This window comes from Haliaeetus leucocephalus, unplaced genomic scaffold, assembly GCF_000737465.1.
Source record: "Haliaeetus leucocephalus isolate CR32 unplaced genomic scaffold, Haliaeetus_leucocephalus-4.0 Scaffold417, whole genome shotgun sequence".
NCBI lineage: Eukaryota > Metazoa > Chordata > Aves > Accipitriformes > Accipitridae > Haliaeetus > Haliaeetus leucocephalus.
In genome coordinates this window covers 9,501,964-9,525,338 of record NW_010972853.1, presented here as the reverse complement: position 1 = coordinate 9,525,338, position 23,375 = coordinate 9,501,964, and the positions used below count along the sequence as shown (strand labels likewise).

Genomic DNA, 23,375 nt, shown 5'->3' with positions numbered 1-23,375 from the left:
ATGCCTTAACCAGTTTCATGCTTATTTCTCTGAAGCTGGAATGGAAAAGTAGAAATGTTTTTCAGTAATATAGCAATTATTCTGGAAAGGAACATGTCCAGAAGTACAGACTACATATATATTTCTAGAGTACACCATTATTCTTTTAACCTACCAGCCTCTAGGTTCTGATGTTATGCTCTGAACTGTTACACAAAAAAACCCAAAACTTAATTCAAACATTTACTTGCAGAACAAAAATACCCAGATCCAAAAATTATAGTAGTGAACTAACTGTCTAAATGCACGCTGGGAGCAGAACTTAAAACTGAACCTAAGAATACTATTCCATACAATTTTCAGTGAAGGAGAATATCTATTGTGGGCAAATGATATTAAGATTTGTATACTTTTCAAGGACATTAGTTACATGATTAACTTACAAGCTCTTCAGAAAGAAATGAACTCTTCCGCCAAACTGTGAGTTAGATAGATCAGGATAATATTGAGACAGTAACACTTACAGCCACTAGATAAGAAAGTACACCATGTTATTTTTCAATACCACTCTACTGTTTATTGAAAGTAATACTATTCCAGTAGGCCTTTCGTGATGGAGAAGAAATGGCCCAATTATAAAGAGATCAAGCAGTCTCAGACATCTCCAGAAAGTGAAAAAATGCAGGATACACACATATATGAAAACATTCCTCCTATTTTCCAGATATTTTAGAATATTACTATTTCCATCAGGAGAAAACCCCTACTGTTAGCTAAGTGTCCTAAGATTCTGAAGGGAAGTCAGATGTATTGTATGCCATGTTTATACTCATAACGTTAGATCAGTACTTGTTGGAATGTATCATGGCAATTCTGAGATTTATTTTTAAACGTACTTCTGAATGGGTTAAGAAGGCAAAACCTTATATCCTTCAATTCAAGCTGAATACAGTCACCATTTGTTTATTTATAAAAATGACGGAATAATAGTTTTAGTAAATACTTACTTAAAGAAGAGATCTCATTGTGTTTCTAAGATTGTACAGAGAATGCAATACATTAGAAGAGCTTAGGCATCAGAAATATTTAAAGTCCTTTAAATCTTCTATAGCAATCACTATAAACCACTATGAAACTTATATATAATAAAATGAAAAATTTCATAAGCAAAATCTGAATTCTTGAATACAAATGTTGACAAGGTATTTCTAGAGTGCAGAATGTCCCTCTCTCCCGTCCACTCTCCATTGCTTGCATAAAAGATGCCATAGCGCTATGAAAACATGTTTAAAAAGTCCTAAGGGAAAGGTTTCCCAGGGCTTTTGAAATTCCTCTTTTCCCTATTTCTTTACAGATTTCTAACACCAATGCTGTTCCTGTAGTTTCTCAAACAAGGCAAAAAGAAAAATACCCTCTAGATATAATCTTTAGATTTCCTATTATACTTCTCAGGTTCCTTTTGGCTTCTGAAATAAATGCAAACTGAAATCTACAGTTATATTGCCAACTGTATTTTAATTTTAGTTAATATTTCAGCTTGAAGAAGTAGATGGTATTTGACTGCACTATTGCTCATACTTACAAGAATCATATAGGGATGTGATTTAATGAATGAAATAACCCAAAATTACTTTTTGTTTGGTCATTTTTTGTCTACTTGTGTTTTTACTTAACTGTAGGCAAACAAAAATCATTCCTTCACGTTCTTATCTTTACGATAAAAAGCATGGGGCAAGGAACTACCACCGATCTATATGAAAAATTTACTGCAACATAAACCATGCCTCCATTTCTCCCTTTTCAAGCAAATATTTGAATATAATTATTCCAAGCTAAGGATTCCATAATTTTCATAGCAAAATCAATCTGGATTTTAGAACATTTTTTATGTGATAATTTTGATTAAGCAGTTAGGCTTTTGGCCACGGATGAGTCAAGCTGTTCAGATATAGGGTCATATTATTGGTGGGGTAGAAACTTAACTTTGAGCTAGTCTGTTTACTTTAACAGACCTAACTATGAAACCAAGTGTTGCTCCACCACCTACTTCCTAAAGTAAGAGCTATGTGGCACAGGAGCATTTTCCACCATGCAAGTGATGGGGGATGTCAGTTCAAATTGTGTATCCTACATATATGTCTTTTCCTGTATTTTTGTTTCACTGTTATCCTTGGCTCTTCCTCCACCATCTCTAAGATCATTCTTGCTATGTACAATTATGGTAAGAAAACGCTAGAACATTTCATGTAATCCTCGCCAAGAGTAACTCCACAAACTACTCTCTAGGAAGCACTGAATATCAATGCAAAGAATTGTCTAGCATCAGAATCTGGAAATCTACTCAGCACAACCATCTCTGTTATTTCTAGAAACAGGAATCTTGAATTTTTCTATAAATTTCAGCCTGCTGCATGCCAAGATGTTAAGAGTTATTGGATTGCTCTGCTGCATATTCTTTGCTTAGAATGCATTGGAAAGAAACACTTTCCAATACACCCTCCCCCAAACACCTTTGCTTACTACTGATGGTAATGAAAGGTCATGGACCCTATGCCAAAAGTTTCCATTGTGTGCACTGCTTGCACCAATTTGAATAAGCTTGTTTTGTATTGAAAATGCTCTTACAAATATTAAGTTTTGCAACTGGTAAGTACTATAGCCCTCTTTAATGATTAATATCCACAAAATGATGATAGGTGTCAATACCTTATTCTTAAAGTACTTGTATTCAACACATGCACTATTATGGAGGACTTAAACTCAGAGCAAAAAGATTTGTGAAAAGGCATATGACCTTCTTCCCACTACAATGGCCATCCCCTAATTAAGCAATGCATCTGATAGTCATTAACAGGAATGAGATAATGAATCACTTTCTCTCTTCTTTGTTAATTTGCTGTAACCAAGCGGCTAATGGATGTCAGAGCTGAGTGATTGCACTGATTATAGTGATTTATAGTTGCAACAAAACAATTTAAAACCATTCTGATTATTCATGTTAAAGATGCTTTATGTTTTGTTTACTAAATGTTTTATGTTCCCCCTCATGCCCCTCTACACACAATGAGACAGGTCTTCCTGGAAAACTTGAAAGTTCTAAGATTTTTTATTGTTTCAGTGTAAGGCATTTCATTTTGTTTATAAAAAAAAAAGTTTACCCAGTAGAAATGAAAAGCCTTAGGGTGGAAAGAAAACTTCAGTGGTGCCTAGTTCAAAAGAAGACGGAAATAAGAGGAAATAAGGCAAACTTCAAGCCACTTACCTTAGGGCTCCCAGTCCCTTCCTCATTCTCTGCAGACACATCAGTAGCCAGTATCTCTGCTTTGATGATATCCAGAGCCCTAAGAATCCAGCTGTGTTGCCGTTTGATTTGCCTCTGTAGCTCCTTCCATTGACTTGCAATCATCTGCAGCATGTCCTTCAGTCCTTCTCCAAAATGAAGGGGAAAAAAGTAAGAGCTGTAAACTCAACTGCATCCTTAAATATTATTCTTTTTTCAAAGAATTAGCAGGAAATGTAAAAGAATAAATGCAACAAGGATTTTAATGTATTTTCTCAGCAATAAATCCAAGCATTACTATTGTTCATACTGCAAAACAATGCTATAGGGTCAAAACATTTCTTTTAGCCATCATGTTAAATTTTTATTATGTTTCAGCTGACAATTTCAAGAGGAAAATCCCACATAAACTGTGATTTCTAAGCAGTAGGGAATGCTACAGTAATCTCACCTTCTAATATCTAGTCTTTATCTCGAAACATTTTATAATCTTCCCAAGACATTTTTCTTACCTCCAACTCCTGTAAATATTTTCTGTAGTTTACACATTACCATTTTCTAAATGTATGATGACATGCACTACCCTTCTCTGCTATGGCTTCTATACCTTTTTGGAACTATACATAGAAGTCACTAATTTCCTATAGCTTTCACATTACACAGATCCATCTGATGCTGTGAAACAATAGAGGCACAATGTATAACATGATCAGAGAACAGTAGACCAAAGGATAACTTCAACTTGGATGAAAAGCATGCTAAGTAAGCCAAAATTAAGATGGCATTCCATAGCAGTATATGCTGATTAAAACCCCATTATCATACAAGTCATGCAAACATCTAAAAATATAGGAGGTGGTGGGGATAGAGAAAGGGAAATCAGTATACCTTTCCCCCTCCTCTCAATTTAAGGCCTCTGAAGAAAAAGACAAGCCTAACCAAAGGAAAAAGGTATTTTTAATTTTAATCTATTCCTCATAAATATATTAAAGTCAATGTAAGAATTAGTTTAAGTGGCAAAATAAAGCCTTACCAATGCAATTACCCATGCAGAGTATGTAAAAATATATATATATTTGAAATCCTAATTCATTATCTTAATGTTATTTCCATAGCACCTACATCAAAGAATGTGTCAGTGTGAAGTTTTCAGTGATGTGATTTCAATTGAAACTCAGCTGAGCAGCAAGACCAAAATAAAATGAACAGACTATTTGCAGGCAGTATTTCATTTTATAAGTATCACTGCATTGTATGCAGTATATGAAACATTTATAAATCTTGAAGGTCAATCTGATAATGTAAATATTAATAATACATAAGGAAGTGAATATATGCAGTAATTTACAGCAATGCTTCTTCATTCTTTAATAGTCTGGAGACATAAAGACTTGCAATATTTCAGAAGGATTTACCTGATTTGTGAGATACAATAAGCTCAAGAAGTTGACGTCCTTCTTCTACCACTGCTTCTTTTAAAGCACAGTGGCTATCAACATTCAACTTAAAACTCTGCAAAAAAAGAGAAGAAAAAAAAAGAGAGAAAAAACCCTCAGTATCAGACATTGGAGAAGCAGTATCATAAAACACATGTACAAAATTATTTGCTGCTTTTTATCAAGAACCACATCCCCTTTTACCCAATAGCCAAACTAATCTGCGATACTAAAAGCTATTGATATTTTGGATCTGGGCTCAAAATGTTTCCATTAGATCAGCAAAGTACATCTGTGTTGAAACAGCTGACAAATCTAGAAATTCATTAGGTTTTATGAAAAGTCACAACCCGTAGGCTATATCTGGAGTAACAGTGTTCTATAAAATACACTAAATTTATGCCACCACATATGAGCTCTGTTTTTTTCAGATTTCTTTGAAATGTTGGTGATAGCACTATTTATGAAACCATAAAAAAATTACAGCATTGAATATATTGGCCTTATGTGCACTCATACAAATCTATTAATATTGTGTTTCTGAGTTAACTCTCATATCCGTTTTCAAAGAACAAATTAGACTGCTTTAGATCTCTGCATTCTTAATTTGCAAAGCAAGTATTTTTCATCCTTTTTTTCACTAATATTTTTACTAGTTTACAAAGGATCTCTGCTTTAACAGTGATTAAAATATTTTATTTCTTTTTAATGTATTTTTTATTTTTACAAATTGCATTAAAATCTAGTAATAGAGAGAGGAACTGGAAACATGATCTACTATATGTTATGCCATTTCATATGCCACTGATAAGGTTGATAAATTTGTGAATTATTTACCAGAGCTTCTCACTCATACTTGTGTGTAAGGAAGAGAAACAAAATACAATAAAGAAAGGGGTACTTGCTGTATTTAATCATAAATCATGTGCAGCCCTGAACACACACATGCAACTCTTGTTCGCTTTGAAATGCCTATGGAATGAATGAAAACAATATTTGACCCCTTGGAAGAAAAGAGTTTTGGCTTCTCTTGGGAATGAGTTAACTGGCAGAGATGAAAGGAGACTTTGCAAGTGCACATTTGTAGCTTCTGGTTTTTATAAAATAAATGTATACTTCTCCAAATATGAGTGACCATGCTAGTACTGAAGTAACAGACACCACAAAATACTCAAAAGCCCTAATTTCTTAGGGAAGTGACTATTTCCTTCCTTTCCCAACTCCTGTAGTCAAGCTGATTGGCGTAGCAGAAAATAATATTGCCAGAACTGTAATAAAATTATGTTCTTTTACTGTATTTGTCATGGTTGAAAGAGGCATGTTGCTCAGACAGACTATTAACAGCCTTTCAGGCAGCAGTGTACCTGACGGTTAGTGACAGAATGTTTTTGAGAATTCTCCATTCAAATAAAGAGCAATAAACAGGAATTTTGCTACCTACAGCATTTTGTCTAGCCCAATTTTCCTTGTATGAGCATCTGAATATAGTGTTTTGTACCAGCTGTTAAACAACTGGGTCAGCCAAGAGAAGTTAAAAAGGAAAAAGGATGCCTAGTTTATGTCTGGCCCTTTCTTAAATCTAGACTTTTATGAACCCAAATCTAGAAGTTCTTTTTCCTTCGTAAGTGCACGTCTGAACAAGCACTGACAATATTTAATTTACTGTTTACTTAAAACAGGCTTGTACTGAATAGTTTGTAATCATGCACTTCACAGGAAATGCACTATGCGTGTGCCACACACAGCAAAAGAGAACCTAAAGGACCTCAGAGTAGGTTGTGTAATTTCATATAATTGAAGTTGAGTATAGATGCAGCTGGATGTGGCAGCGTCTCGAGATGATGTGGATGTGTTTGATAGGAAAATTGGAAAAGATGAGGTATTCTTTTTCATTAGAAAAAAAAAAAGACTTGCTGTCCTAGAAAAGATTCATTTAACATAACGCACCAGATACTACAATACAGCTTGATTTTCAGGTGCACCTATTAACCAGTAATAATGTTAAACTGAAGAAGCAAAATATGATGAATAAAGATGGGGCCAAACTTTTGGGTTTTGACTAGCAATATTCTCCTTGTGCAAAATTCTGATTTTACGGATAAATTATGCATGGCACGAATACCGTGAACATACATGAAATTTAGCAGAAATAAATTCTTATCAGCACAGAGGCATCAAAAAGAGGGAACCATTCACAGAAGAATACGTACAAACAGAAGTGAAGGAAATTGTCGGTTGATGTAATGAAGTATGAGTTTTGGCTTTAGAATTACATATGTATATATAATTTCTTATGGGTAGTAATTTCCTAAGGAAAAGGAACAAATGGACAAAGAACAATGGAAAGAATAGCCCTCAATCAGTGCGTCAGTGCTCGTGGTTCCTCATACCTGCAGAGCTGAAAATGTGACACATGAAAAAGGCAGACAGAGTTGAAGATGTAACATTACATGTATATGCAATGGACAGATGTGAATTTGCACAGCTAAAGGTAAAATCAGACCAATATTTGGAATGGAGGAGGACCTTCAAACACAGAGGTCCTCTCCCATCCTGGATATTTCCCATTCCCAACTCTTTACTTATGGCATTTGGAAAATTGTAACTCTAACAGCGTGTGACCCAGGTACTCTGCCCCCCTCCTCCTCTGATCTTGCCTGATAATGAATGGAGCCTTTGCGTCTGAAGAGAGGAAAGGAGAAGAGGAGGGAAGTCAATTAATCAAAGCCATTTTTCCAGACACATTTGCAGCTATGGTGCAGTCTAAATATCACACATGAGCACATATACATTATGGAAAATGCATGTGCATTGGCCTGACAGCAGCTTTTTAAACAACACATTAATGTCATCCCTAGCATTACATTGTATATGACATAGTTTACAAGCTGCAACAAGCAAAATTTCCTTATGAAGTTCTCTGCACTTTTCCCAGTCACCATGCACCTGTATTATAAACATCAACTGTTCTTATTTAGCAAGAAAGGAAAAGTGAGGCAAGAATCATGCAGTTTTATTAAAGCTACAGAACTGTAAATAAACAGGAATAAAGACTCCAAAAGCGTAAGAACAAAGTCCCAGGAGTGCTATCTTCTGTCAACTGCACGTGGCAAAGGAACCCAGCCTTCACAAAATGAAGCTGTCCCCTGACTTTTAGGAAACTGATTGATCCATTGGACAACAATAGTGCAGAACCTCCATGGGGAAAAAAGCAGCACCTCCTGATCTATACTCCGCTCTGAACACACTGAAAATAAGAAAGCGCTTTTCCAGCATATAATAATCTCTCCCTCTCAGGTTATTTGTCTGTACAATTGGGGATGAGAAAAACTATTTGAAAAAATATTTATTTGAAGTTCCTCTGAGGATTTATTTTATGGCTTTAGATACTTAAATTTAGGAAACTTCTATTGAGTAGGTATCCTACAGTATGTACAAATCAAGCTCTGATATGCAATCTTTCACTGTTTTGCAACCCTCTGTTCTTAGCAAATCCTTGTGATTTGCTAAACCACAATCTGCGTCTTGGCCTATTCATATCTGCAGTAAGGACAGTCAGCTATTAAATATTTTTGTTTCCAGGGGCACACAGATTTTGTACAAGTATGTATTTTTTTTAAGTCATGATCTGTCTTTGTGTTTCTGAAACACAAATAAGCAACTAGGTATCATGTGAACCTACAATGTATACATAAATATAGCTTAGTTCAAATGACACAGCAGTTTACACCTGTTGCCAGGTTAAGATACTGTATTGAAAGAAATATTTTAATTTTCTCAGTCAATCATACTTTTAGCACGTGTGGTGTACTGGGGTGGCCTGAGACATAATTTTCTTGAGGTTCATTTTTCATGTGTTTAAATGCCTTTGAGAAATATATCACTGCTTCTAGGGCATTTATTTTTTAGAGCAATGGTACAAACAATTAAAATTATCTAAGTGACCTATAATTTTAGAATTTGAAATAGAAAGCTTAGTTTAAAATTTCCTAATATTTGCATTTTCGGAGAAAACCACAATTTTACTAAAAATATGGATTTCTATATTTAGGTACAGTTGAATGTGTATTTTGGCTAAGAATGTAGTATTTTTAATTATAACACTGTGACAGATATAATTCAATTGTGAAATTTAGAGTCATGGGAACTGTTTCTAGTAGAAAAGAAATGGGATTCTTTGACTGAGACAATCCTGAAAGGATAACCAAACTACCACAAATATCATCAGCAATGTTATGTTTTGGATAGGAAGACAGTTTCAACACACAGTAAAGTTCTAAGCAAATGGAGCAACAAACGTGTCATTTATTAAATATATGCCATATACCAATAATCTCCAAGAAAAAAAATAAAGTTGAAAATTCAATTTTATTTTTTTTTAAATTACCACATTTCATTTGTCTTAAAAGGAATATGACTTAGACCTGTTCCTGAAAATTTATTCTCATATTCTTAACATAGAGTTACTTTTGCAACTGTATTGGTCCTGGCACAGTTACCTCCCAATAGCTTGCTATGACAAAATACCAAGCTATCAAGTACTGAATTCAACTTTTAGATCTGGAAAGGTAGCTGTCTATTTTTTTTCTTTTTTTTTTTTTTTTTTCTCTTGAGGAGTTCTGACCACACAGAAGGTCTCTGCTTGGTCACTGCCTAGTATTTACGTACTCAAGTTAATAACCTAATAAGCCATGTAATAATGTAGTGGTATTTTCATACTCCTGAACACCACCTACCAATGACATTCAGTAAATCAGAAAAATAACTGCCATATAAGCTGCCCTTATACTAACATGGAACATATTTAGCATTCTAGTGACATAATACTAAATACATAATTAATTGGTCAATGGTTATATAAAATGGATATTCATATGCAATTTGTACATGGAAAAAGATCCTATCTTCTACGAAATAGTGCATTTCACACATTACATCTACAAATATATCATCAAACTATTTGACTTTTTAACAATTGGGAAATATCTTATTTAGGAAAGCCTCATATTTTTCATCAGGGATATAAAGCCTACTTAGTATTAGAAGTCATTAGGATATGTTTTCCTGGGAATTAAATGTTACACATGAGATGGTTCCAGTCAATGTCTCCTTTGTTCACGCTTTCCATAAAACCTAGATAACTATAAAGAATTTTTTATTTTCTTCTTTTCTTTTAAGCTGTGTTTCTATCTGAGTGACACTCCACCTGTTAAACAGAACACAAGCACTATGGAAATGCTTTATGCAGCTCCATAGTCAAGTTTGAGTTTTACCGCAATAGCAGGGATTCTACCTTTGCTTTTTGAGGAGAACATGGTGAGTCCTCCTCTGAAGCTGCAGCACCCACTAAAGATCTTTTTCTTCTGTCCCTGAGACTGAGAACATACACTCCCTATAGCAGTGATGGCCAAGGGGCCAATTATCACCAACTGCAAAGAAAATCTCTAATGCCTAATACGATATGACTGTCATTTTCCTTAGATGAACCACACATTATTTCCTTCTGTAACCAATGGGAGCTGGTAGATATTTTTTAATATTGAATAGCTTGTGGAAAGAAGATGTGGTCTTCTACCCCCTGCCACAATGAGAAAGCTTTAAAAGACAATAATTTCTTGGGTTTCTCTGGGGGTCATTCCTTCCACTGGCATCTATAGGCAGAGAAAAATGGGCAAAAAACCAATATCACTGTCTGTGTTGATTCACAATATCAGATTATGCCTAGAATGCCTTTAAAATTGACATAAATCTGATCTGGGAACCTCACTACTGAGAATCCCATAATCACCATCTCATGCTGGCACTGTGCCACTGTAGATGTAGATCAGATGTAAGATGGTTTGACTGCTCAGACAATTTCTTTGTGTAAGTTTATCATTCATTGAAACATAATATTAACTGAACATTCTGAGTTCAAAATGTTTAGTAATGAGATAATTATAGCAACGCCAGGAATGATTTTACCTTCTGATCACTGATATGCATTCTTCACCTTTCACTTGGTCTGAATGTACTTTTTGCCTGGGCAGACCAAGCACATTTATGAAGAGACAAACTGGTGGGAGTTTAGTGAAGGGCAAATAAAATATGTTTAAAAGTGGAAATGGTGGAAGATTATAAGAAATAAACAAGATTGACTAAATGATGATTATGTGAAAGGGCCATCATTATCTACTTATATTCCATGAATCTGAACACCAAGCAGAAAGAAGACTTATTAGCATAGAACAGTATCAGAGGGTATAGTAGATGTGACTAATGGAATTAAATTAAGAAAAAGAAAATTTAAGATAAATACCAGTGAAATTTTCCCCCAAAGTCAGATCTATTAGATTGTGTAATAATCTCCTGAAGGAAACAGTGAAAGCCCTGATCCCTTGAGACCTTTAAATCTAGACTGGATAAAAATGTAGGAGTAAGGACTGCAATATAATGGGCTGACAGAGCAGTAGCCTAGGTCTTTCACATGCCACAGAATTTGTGACAGGCCAGAAAAACTAAATACAAAAGGGCAGGCTCTACCCCAGTAGTCCTACAGTAATTCATACTTTTGTAAAACCACCTCACCCCTTTCTTCTCTGTCACAGCTTCTGCCATTCCAGTATTAGGCAATCAATGGTTTTCCCTTTGTTACCTCTTAAACATAAATAGTACAATCTTCCTCACATTAAAAACTTTAGGTCCCCCAATTTCTGTTTCTCATTCCTCATTGTGTTTGTCATGTCTTACGTAATTTAGTCAAGTTTTGAATGCATAATTTTAGATGTGGAGGAAGAGGATAGTTAGCCCAACTCTCCAGGAAGCCTATTTTGCAGATTTAGTTTAGAAGGCAGAGAGGCTATTTTTGCAGATATTTTGTATTTCAAACTCACATAAATTCTTCTGCTGCCAACTCTAATTTCTTTTTTGTATTTCACTACATAAATTTCTCTTTGCTTTTGTCTGTCTAAATATTTTACATTGTTAAAAAAAAAGTTAACGTGAGGCTTCCTAAATTGAATCTCAATACATTTATTATCAAGAGACATTGAGGGATGGAAGAACACAGGCAGGAAAGCACACAGGCGAAATGGCTATACAATGAAACAATTGCTAAGTTGCCATAAGCATGGTGAACTGCGCATCCAGTTCACCATACATAACTGTCCTCGATCATTTCTTGTTCTCTTGAGATACTCAGGAAATAAACTGCAGAAATCACAGTCTTCTGACTCCTTTTTCTATCAAGATGACATTTGTCTGGGTGATCTTACATGTTTCTAGGTACACTTCTTCCACCCAGAGAGCCCCCATGCCCTAAAATATGTAAAAGTTGTATTGTCCTACCACATTGTCATGGCAGAAAAAAGCCAACCAAGAGAAAAGAGCTTTCCAACCCAAAGATAAATTCATGGGGCATGGCAGCCTTGGCAAATATGGAGTTACTAAGGGAGAAAAAACATATACATATGTAATATTTAAATATGAATTTACTAACTTATAGAACAAAAAGCATTCACTGGCACTAAACAACAGTATGTAGTTTTAGAACAATCCTTGAAGGATTTTAGTTCTATTAAAATTTCAAAGGAATATGAGGGAGATGTAATTTGCTTTTTATATATGTACAGATACAAGGTTTTATGCAATTTAAAGGTGAATTAAAATGCCTTCTTAGCAAAAACTATGTACATTTGGGTTGGTACCAAAGAGAAGAAAAGGAGTCCTGGGAAGGTTTGAATCAACCAAAAAACAAAGTAAATGCAATACCCCTTTTTTCTTCACAGCTGTACAAGGTTAGGTATCTACAAATTTGGAAGACAGATTTAGAAAAAAGTAGTACTTTTAACAGTATTCCAGCCATTCAGTCTCCAGGAAAATTAAGAAATTATTGCCTATGCTATACGCTTCCTACAAAATAAACCTCCTGAGTGGGACTGTGTGGTAATGGCTGGTAGCAACAGTATCAGAGGACAGTAAATGGACAGTCCCTTCCTTCACTAAAAACACATGTACTAATAACAGATCTCCATCACAACAGATCTCCTACTTCTGTGATGCTGGGAGCATAAACATGGCCCACTCCTCCTTACAAAGGAAAGATACGTGTCAGCTCTTCTTCATTGCATGACCTTATGGGAAACAAGTGTAGATCAAGTGAAGTATTTCTGTATTGGTCAGGACAACAGTACTGTGATTAGCAGGATATATACCTGAATTTTCTCATATATACCTGATTTTTCTCTTATTTAGTCACCAAAAAAGATGCTGAAACTCAAAAGAACAGTCCAAACAGTTTAGAAACCTCTATTTTTCCCCACTGCCAGCAACTGTACACTCTCTGGCTCCAGACTATAACACAGGTACAGCCAAATGTATTAAATGACAGCAATATTTCCTTTTGATGTACTCAGGCACTTTAACTCAAGGAACAGAAAAACTTACATAGAGGTTATTGGGTTTACAGATTTTCAAAGCTGAATAATACTTACAACTGACAATATACATGCATTCCCTTTGTTTAACATTGATGTCTTACTTCCTATTGAGTCCTTTTATTTGCCTGTGTTATTTGAAATCTGCTGTATTTAGTCTATATCTCTGATTAGTATGTTCTGCAGACTGCTTCCTATATAAAAGGACATACATTCAGGAACCCATGCATACCCAAAATACCTTTCAAGATAACAGCATAAAATTCAGAAATTCAAACTAACAATAGGCTGAACAGATTCAAACCAAAGTCTTTAGAGAAGCAAGAGATTAGTCCACTCATGGTGCTCAGACCTTTTAGCACCATCATCCTGCAGATACTGTTGTATATTTTCTCTAAATTGGCTGCCATGGACATTGGAAATGTCCATATAGGAAAGGTACAGTATATACCTTAGCCATTTCAGAGGCTTTAATACCTTTAATAAAATTACTGTTACCACCGCTACCACAAAGACAGCCAGTAGATTAGCCCAAGGCATGTGTATTTAACCTTATTTTCAATGGAAACAGGTATTTAATACTTCTCTAAAATAACATTTTTCAGAAAATGAGATTTTCCAAGGAGATGAGAATGATTTTTTTTCAGACATAGCAGACTCGTTACAAACAGATGATCAGTTATCATGAGATATCACAGAAGCAACATTACTTCACCAATACAATTTCTTAAACGTGAAAATACAATCTATTTTCTGTATGAAAGCATTTGATGTTTACAGCTAAGAAAGTGCTGAGCCATGATGTGGCCAGAAACATTTATACTGGACACAGGAAAATTCTTATTTCATTTCTCTTTAGATAATAAAACTCTCAAAACTCCCATATCTTAAGAAGAATTTGGTTTTGGAATGGAGATGACATCTAAACTTCCTATACGGCAGAGAAGTAAATGCTAGTGTGAATCAACTTGTATAATTTGTTTTGAAATACTAGTGATACTTTTTCTATGATATTTTTAAGACTGTAGCACGTAAAGTAAACATCGTGACTGAGAAGGTTAATATAATGGAACAATTCTGGGCTAAAAAGCACTTTCATGTGGCTCAAAGCTTGCAACGACATTGAGGTAAAAATTACAGACAGGGATCACACAATTTATTAGAAAACCAAGACATTCTGATTAATGGAAATGATCATTTAGCATATCCAAACAACACTGTAACGCAATGACTCCATGCAATCCTAGCCATTTGTACCTTCTACAGAACAATATTTGCTATTCTAGTTTCAACTAAACAGAACGTATATTTTTGCCTAAAAAAACCCAAATACCAACAAACAAATAACCCTGGTGTGAACAATTAATTCTTTTCAAGGAGGCCATCCTCCTCCATTCTTTCCATGAGTGACAAACAATTCCTCTTTGTGCTATCTGGAGAAACAGGAAACTACCAGCTGCCATCTTTTCTAAGGATATCTTATATACACAGTTACAATGAGAGTAAAGTGAAACACTGCAAGCAGCCCTGCGGAGAAGGACTTGGGGGTACCGGTGGATGAAAAGCTGGTCATGAGCCGACAATGTGCGCTTGCAGCCCAGAAAGCCAACCGTATCCTGGGCTGCATCAAAAGCGGCGTGACCAGCAGGTCGAGGGAGGTGATTCTGCCCCTCTGCTCTGCTCTGGTGAGACCCCACCTGCAGTCCTGCGTCCAGCCCTGGAGTCCTCAGCCCAGGAGAGACATGGACCTGTTGGAGCGGGTCCAGAGGAGGGCCACAAAGATGATCAGAGGGATGGAACACCTCTCCTATAAGGAAAGGCTGAGAGAGTTGGGATTGTTCAGCCTGAAGAAGAGAAGGCTCCAGGGAGACCTTATTGGGGCCTTTTGGTACTTAAAGGGGGCTTATAAGAAAGATGGGTACAGACTTTTTAGCAGGGCCTGTTGCGATAGGACAAGGAGTAATGGTTTTAAACTAAAAGAGGGTAGATTCAGGCTAGATATAAGGAAGAAATCTTTTACAATGAGGGTGGTGAAACACTGGAACAGGTTGCCCAGAGAGGTGGCAGATGCCCCATCCCTGGAAACATTCAAGGTCAGGTTGGACGGGGCTCTGATCTAGTTGAAGATGTCCCTGCTCATTGCAGGGGGGTTGGACTAGGTGACCTTTAAAGGTCCCTTCCAACCCAAACCATTCTGTGATTCTATGATTTGCTGTCCTCCAAATTACAAACCTAAATGTTGGCAGATTACAGCCACGGTCTTACTCAAAAGGGCAAAAGGCAACAGACACTTTGAAAGAAAGTACATCATCATGGGAACTTCTGACCATTCTTTAGCTGGTTTTGAAGAAAAAATGCAAAATCTGTCATTACTCTCTCTCCCTATATATATATACACACACATATATATCTTCTACATTCCCTGTACTCAATATTTCAGAATTTTAATCTTACGGAAATTCTGAAGAGTAATATTGTTAGGAAAAAAATGCCTGACTACTAGTTCCAAATTTCTAAGAATACCTTTCCTTAATTAATTTTATCTCCACTGAAAAATAGTGTTTGTCAACACCTACTAATAATGCAAGAAGGATTTTAAAAGTTCCATGAAATAAGTTTAGAATAAGGTATTTTTCATTTGTAGTTTTCCATTTAAAAGTCTTGTATTACCTAGCTCTTAAGGATGACACTACACACAGAAATGGCTTTGGCCAAAAGACCTGAGAGCACACCACAGTAAGGTGTGCAACTAGTTGTGCAGCAACAAGAAAATAGAGTAGTGTTAACAACAAAGGGAAAAGTTAAGACTACAGAATTAAAAGTCCCAGGCCTCAGCACTTAGACCTTTTCCTCAGTGGTTCTTCACATTTACTCATTTGCTAGCTTACTTCTTTACTGTGCTAAAACAATGTATCTTTTTGGGTCAGGGATAAAGAGTGGTAAAATGTTCATTTTAGCAAACTAAAATGGTCAAGAGCAACATGGTGAATTCTTGTTTGTTGAGCTGATAAGAAAGTCCCTTTGGTTTCACAAGCACAGTAGTACCATCTAGACAGATGCTTTTAGCTCATAAGCTGCCTTCAGGATACTGTTTTTGATGAGAAATGATTTGCATACCACCAAGTCTATGCTTAGAGTCTGCTAGTAGCTGATTTTGATCAGGGTGCCAATGGGCAAGAATCAGCATAACAGAAAAGAAGAGCTACAAAAGATAAAGCGAATCAGAAACCATTTTCAGAAGTTCCTTTTTGGTAAGGTCAGTGAAGCTATCTTTTCATTAGGAAGTGATCTGAGCCTAATTGTTCACAAAATTCAAAACCTGCCTCACTTTTTTCTCTAGTAGAGCTGACTGAGGCCTTTGTGGCAAAGTAGATTTCTGCTGAAAAACACCCCTGTTTTATGAAAACATATTAGTGTTTTCAACATCTGCTGGCTTGGGTAGCTGCCTGCAGGGGTGCCAGAAGTTCAAGTGGTGGCAGCTCCATGTCAGCCCTTCCATATGAATGGGAAGCATACAGCTCCCAAATCAGTTTCACCAATGTTACTCAGTTGTGAAGACCCATAAAATTGAAAGAATAATTTCAGTTACTATTGCAGGGGTCTCTGAGAGCATTTTCATTGATAGCTGTGTGCTTTGGTGTTATCTAAAATGAAGCATATAGCAACTTCTGTTCTGCAGAAAATCAGGGAACTGCATTTTAAAATTGCAAGAAAACTCTCCTCCAAGCTGAGGATTGTCTATTTTGGCACACATTCCAGATGCAGACTAACTTTCAATTTGTAGGAAAAATTCACACTCTATACCAAACTGTATGGTTACTCATCATGGCAAAATCTATGGAGTTTAAGTTGTAATTCTGATTTAAGAATGAAATTCCAATTTGTCCTACAGTTTATAATCGTGGTGTATTTGTGTATCAGGGCTATGCTGGTGTGCACACACAGTGCATTTAATCATGAATTCCCTGGGTGGCCCAGGAACTCCCTAGCTAGTCTCTGTATAGACGAGATAATGGGCTAATTGGGAACAACAGACCAACTTCAGGAGAGGCTGCCTTCCACCTTCACAAAGTGCTTCACTAATTATTTCAGGAGCTGTCCAGGTGGGACCTTCAGACAGTCACAGAGATGCCTGCAGGCAGCTCTTGCTGGGCCAAGAGCACTAGACAGACACTACTCATATTCTTCAAAGTGCTGATTAACATCCTGGGTGGACATCTTGCCAGACCAGCTATAAGAATTAACTAGAACAGTTTGGGGAGTTCTACCAATTTAAGCTGAAGATGTCATGCAGGGATGGTTGTAATGGAGACTTGCACTGCCATCTTGTTCAAGAGATTTTACTCCTCATGTGAGCATTATCTTATGCAAAGTTTCTAATAAGTTGATATTGTAGGCTTCTTGTGGTGTGGGGTTTGTTTTGTGGTTTTTTTTTAATAAACACACTCTCTTTAAGTGTCTGTGCCACACCATTTCTCAAAATATCAAAGATGTAGAAAAGCAAGGCTGAGTGAGAAGAGACTTTAAAATTCAATCCTTTATCAACAATTTACATTGGGACCCTAAAATGACAGTCAAGAACTTTATATACTGAAAAATTTGGAGGATGTTCACAACCTTGTCCTTGTCTCCTCTGCAAGACTTTTCCCAGACAATAATGAGAAAGAGAACAAGTATATTTTTCTGTTTTCCTGCTCTCATATTTTCTTTTCTTAGATTTTGACAGCAGAGATTTAATTCATGAATGCAAAATATTCTCTCTTTATGGCACTAATTTTGTTATTGCAACAAACATATTTCCAAGAAAACAATATCACAGGTGGTGAAATTGATAATTTGTGCCAAAGGCTAAGGCCTTGTCTCTACTAATAAAAATAAAAATACTAATCTACACCGAGTTTCACTCCTTCTACGACCAGAAAATCTGCACCAGTGAGGAAACATAGTTATAAGGTTTGTTAGCGCAGATGCAGTATATAGAAAAGAACCAACACATTTTCTTTGTTTTCCAGGTTAGTTTGCTAGTAGTGTCTGTACTATGAACCCGTAAGTCTGGAACCTAAATTTATAAAGCACTAAGCCCCCTTTACTTCAACAAACCTTAGGTTAGTCTGACAGCATGCATAATCTGACTGGCAAAAGAAGAAAACGAGCAGCATAAGTACCCTCACAAAGACCTTGATCACCATTGTTTTACAATTCGCAACGAAGGGAAATTTTAGCATTGAGCTTAATGTGAATTGAAGTTCATATACTTCTGTTTAACACAGATTAGGATTTCTGACAGACAAATGCCACTGAAAAGCTGACAATCTAATTAATACAAATAACTATCTTCCCCACTACAAAAATGTTCTGTATTTTAATAGTTCAGTTCTGCTGTGTAGAAATGAATATGATAGCATACATTTTCTGAAATCAAAAAGAAAAGTCACAGTTACTTTTTTTTCAGGTTGTGCAATGATTTTTTTCACTGGCTATATATGCCATAAAAATAATTACAATATCAAACTGGAATTGAACTGTTCTTTAGACATTTTACTTCTTCACAGAAGTAAAGGAAAAAAACACCTTGTTTCACAACACAGTCATCCGGAAACATACAAAGATTTTCTTACCCCAAAGATATGCAGATATACAGAGTACAGCTGGGAGCCTAAGTACTTACAGGGGAAAGTGAAGTTGTACAGGTGCCCACATACTCGCTTATTCTGACTACCTCTAGCAATGAAGGAGCTGCCTCTGGGCTACTACTCCACATTCCAGCCTGATGATGGTTTTGGCCTCACCTCCCACAGAACCTCAAGGCAAAGTTGGAAGTCATTTGCCTGCAAAAGAGCTACTGTGCTCCTCCCCATGGAAGAAGGGGAAAAAGAAACTGACTGTGACAGAGATTCAGCCTGGTGATTGCCCTGTTCCTGGAATATGTTTCTTTTTATCCAGTCAAGAGTGAAAATTGCAATTCTACTCATAAAAACTCATCTCTCCCAAAGTTTCATGTTGCAGAGTAAGAGGAAAACAAATTGAAATGACCAATGCCTTTTTTGAGGTCTGATCTCACGATGTGCTCTGTGTCTTCAGAACACCTGTAAACAATAATGAGAATCATAGGACTGAGTGTGTGCAGTACAGGGCAAAAATCCAAACTGCCACAAAATCCAGAATCTGCAACGAAAATGCAGTGTCTTTGTACTGCATTTGATAGACTACCACAATGGGTACTTAATCTAGTGGCTGCCCGTAGGTGCTACTACAGCAGAAATGTCCAAGAACAAAAGACACAAAAGTTTTCTGTATAGCTGAAATTCTAAGACAGTTTTCAGTTCAGTTCTAATTGTATATGTGGTTAATGTATACATAATTAATTTAATATCGGTCACTCCAGTGTTACGGTAGGGTTTAGGAGACATTCTTTCCTGTAATGCATCATGTGACTTCCTGGGACTGTCAAATAATTTTTCACCATCAGATTATCAGAGACTGGAAATGAGACTTTGAGGGTTGATGGTCTGACGTGGGTTCAGCTAATGCACTGTTTTATCTAGCTGGGGTGTCTAGCTCATTGGCTCAGAATAGTGCTATCACCAGGTTTTCTTCCAATTTGACCTAAGATATTGGCAAAGGGAGAAGGAATTTCTTAGCTTAATTTTTCATTTTTTTTTCTTTTTACTATATAGAGTAGTTTACCTATTAAGATACCTACCCATTGAACAGCATGCATTGATCTCTATTTCTACCTACGGTGTAAAATTTTGCTTTTGGGGACTTAATACCTGGTTTAATTCAAGTCTTTGTTTCACCTCCTCATAACTAGAAACATCTCTTGCAATAATTCAGTGAAAGTCTCATGAGGTTTATCAAATATTTCTCAATCTATAATTCTAGCCTGTAATACATTCAGAAGATTATTCATCCAAGTGTTTTCTACTTCCACCCAACGTTTTAGCTTTTTGCACAAGAACAAGGTTAGTGACAGTTGTATTAATTACACAACAGAAATGCACATCAAGTAAAATGATTGAAATAATTATTTCAAATATATTATTTAAATGATTCTGTACTATGTTAAAACTGTGGGAGAAAGAATAAGAGTTCCTTACTAGTAAGAGTTTTGTTAATGTTACAGTGTAGTAAAAATCCTAGAATGATCAGCAGAAAAAACATTATCCTTTCTCCTTTGCTATTGCCATTTTCTTTCCATTTTGGAGACAATTTCTGAATTGCAATGTAATTCTGTTTTCTAATTTAATTTTTACAAAGCTATCAGTACATATTTCAAATACAGAAAACAATTTTTTGGTATTTTCATTACAACAAACTGCAATGCTGCAAATCTTACATTAAAATATAGATGCATACTAGTAATTAAAAAATAATAATCAAATAAAAAGCACAGCAGAACACTTCAATTACTGATAGTAATCATAGTATAATCTTGTCCTACCAAGTGTGTCTCCAGGTACAGTTTAAGGCTGTCTGTCTCTGCTTTAGGAGGAGTCCAATTCTCTGTTGTTTCCATGGCTTCATTTAACCAGTGAATGAATTCATCCAGCTTGCTTACAAACCCCTTACCAGATAAGAAAAAAGAAAGGCATGTTTGTTAGAAAACGGCAATCTGAAAAATGTTTGCTCATTTATTTTTTTTAAGCCAGGACAGTATTGTACAGTAAAATTTTGCCTTTTACAAGCATGCAAAGAAAAAAAAAACAATTAGCAAGTGGCCTTCTAGTAAATGAGGAGCAGAATAGTGTTTCTGGGGATAATCTAAGGTGATATTTTGGGACAGGACAATGTGAGATCCATGTGACTATGATAAAATAGAGAAAACAGCAAAGTTTTAGAGGATATGAGGAGGATATATAAAAAGCTGTATATAGATTACAATGAAAATTGAGCTGAAGTTCTTGCACTGGGCAGACTGGGTGTAGCATGAGCACTGCTGGTTGAAAAAAGTGCTGAACAAAGCTGTATTAACAAGGCATATATCAGTAAACTGAGAGAAGAAACTACTCGTCAGAACCTGGGTCTTGTGATTCCTGTTTTGGTTCATAGGCTGAGACTCAGAGAGAAGAAATCAAACAGTAGGTGAGGCAGAATATATAGCATTTAATATAAACATTGCTGATTGCATATGAGCCACACAGATGCTGCTCCTGAGAAGACAGGAGCTCCTGCTTCTCAGGAGCACCATTTATTTCAAGATTAGTACCAATTATATTGTCTGATTAAAAATAGTGCCCCTGAATTTACATGATTGGATGATATTATAGGCACATACTGAGTACAGATAATTTTACTGAAGTCTTATCCACCACAAAGCAAGAGAGTAAATGGAATAAACTGACCGTGATGTTTATAAGCACCCTGAAAATTAACTCTGAAGAAGAATGTCCATCTATTACATGCATTGTAAGATTAGATTAAGTTAGGTTTAATACTGGTTATATTATTAGTTATTAACTATTAATTTTGCAGCATGGTGCGAACTTTAATTTCCAGTTGGATAACAACTCACTATACACACTCAGTATCTCACTCCCACCACTTTATTTATGGAATGACTTCTGATAATTATTAGTCCATTCAGATAGCTAAAAACAAGCTAAGCACAAACTTCTAAAGATTCCTGAGTGACTCGGGAGCCCAAATCCCCTTCTCTGAAGTGGCACATGAAGTTGGAATTCTAAACTAGACAGAAACAGGAGTTTGAGCAGTTGGCGCACAGCTGCATTAAGCAAAGAAGTGCAATGGCAATAACCCAGACCAAGCAGAGCCACACTTCCTTCAAAATTCGTGGTAGCAGAGTCATTTTGGCCCAACACTGTGCCAAGAAGCAGGGTCCAATAACCAACTCCTGGCTTCCAGCTGAAGTGGCAGTGCTTCTGAACCAAAGCTAGCCTCTGGCAGGACACTCCAGTGCATACTGCAGGCATGACAGCACTCACTGAGGCACTCTGAAGACTTTGTTTTAATTATTATTTTTTACGTGAGTCCCTACAACTCCTCAGGATGGAAAGGCGGCTATTGCCATCTCTATTCATGGAATCCCCCATATCTCAAAGCATTATAAGGAAGAAAACTGTTACTCTGCAGGTTTCATTGTAGGCTGTTTATCAGGACATTCTAGAAAGGAGGAAGGAAGACAGGCAGAACAACCCAGTGGATATGGTGACTGAGACGACATACCTGCACTCTGGGGCAAGTAATGAAGGTAGCTGCATCTCCTCCTTCCCACAGCAGGCCATGTTCCCCATGTCAAGCTATGGGACAGAGGGGGGTCAAGATGTTCCCCTGGCTCTGTTGCTTGCTTTCTTCCAGCTTGCAGTGGAGCATAAGAGATGCCAGACTGGCACAGGAGTGGGGGACGTGAGCTGAGGGGGAGAGGAGCAGGAGGAGTGAAGTCCTTCTATAGTCCCTCCAATAAATCTCTGCCTGCATTTTAGCAATGTGCTGTCCTTGAGAGACAAGGTGATATGGTAAGCACAAAAAAATGAAGAAAGGCTCTCTCGTATATGCGTCATGTATTTTACAGACAGACATGTATAACATCTGCCTGCAGTACTCGAGGGCTGTATGCCTTCAAAAGGGTGCTCAGAAACACGGCAGGCTTGCACCAGTATAAAAAGCAACTACTAGCAACTGAGTTACTCCTGCCCTCTCACGAAACGTGCCCGTGTTTTAATGTCTGCTACTTCACGCCGGTGTTGAGAAACTCCCCAGCAGCAGGCTCCAGCAGCCTGGCGTGTACCCCCTCGCCGCACAGGTAAGGCGGGCTGCAGGCGCAAGCAGGCCCCGGTGGGGCGCAGGGAAGGCCTGGGGGCTAGTTTGGGGGCCTGGAAAAATACGTAGATATGGTCTCCTACAGAACCACGCTGAGCCAAGTTATCCGAGAAAAAAGAGGTAAGGCTGAAGCACCAGTGCCACCTGGCACGTCAGGATGGCGGCTGGGGACACGGTGCCCGGGGGGAGCCCCGCCGCGGAGGGGAGCCCCGGCCCCGGCGGATTTTCTTCTGCCAGGCAGCACAAATCACAACAATCTTACTATTTCTCGAATGACGGCAGTAAAACTTTATTGAAACCATTCAAAAGAGCACATCTGTAAAAACCCAAAATAGCGGAGCGACGGGAAAAGGAAGGGATGGGAACGGAAGGGAAGGCAAAGCAAGGGAAGGGAAGAAGAGAAGGCCGGGCAACGCGGGGCCGCCGGCGGAGGGAGCGCCGCCCGCCCGCGCGCCGTGCCTGGGGCCACAGCGCCACCTGCCGGCG

The 23,375-nt window shown here is 37.1% G+C and overlaps 1 protein-coding gene across 1 annotated transcript in view; it reads right to left on the bottom strand.

Moving 5' to 3' along the window:
• The window catches only part of AKAP6 (A kinase (PRKA) anchor protein 6), a 226,514-nt gene that overhangs the window by 138,746 nt on the left and 64,393 nt on the right, over nt 1–23,375 (bottom strand). Inside the window, exons 4-6 of the mRNA XM_010574289.1 lie at nt 20,554–20,676; nt 4,675–4,771; nt 3,242–3,408 (exon numbers count right to left, since the gene is read on the bottom strand). Of these exons, the coding sequence (XP_010572591.1) occupies nt 3,242–3,408; nt 4,675–4,771; nt 20,554–20,676 (387 nt within the window). The remainder of the gene's footprint in view (nt 1–3,241; nt 3,409–4,674; nt 4,772–20,553; nt 20,677–23,375) is intronic.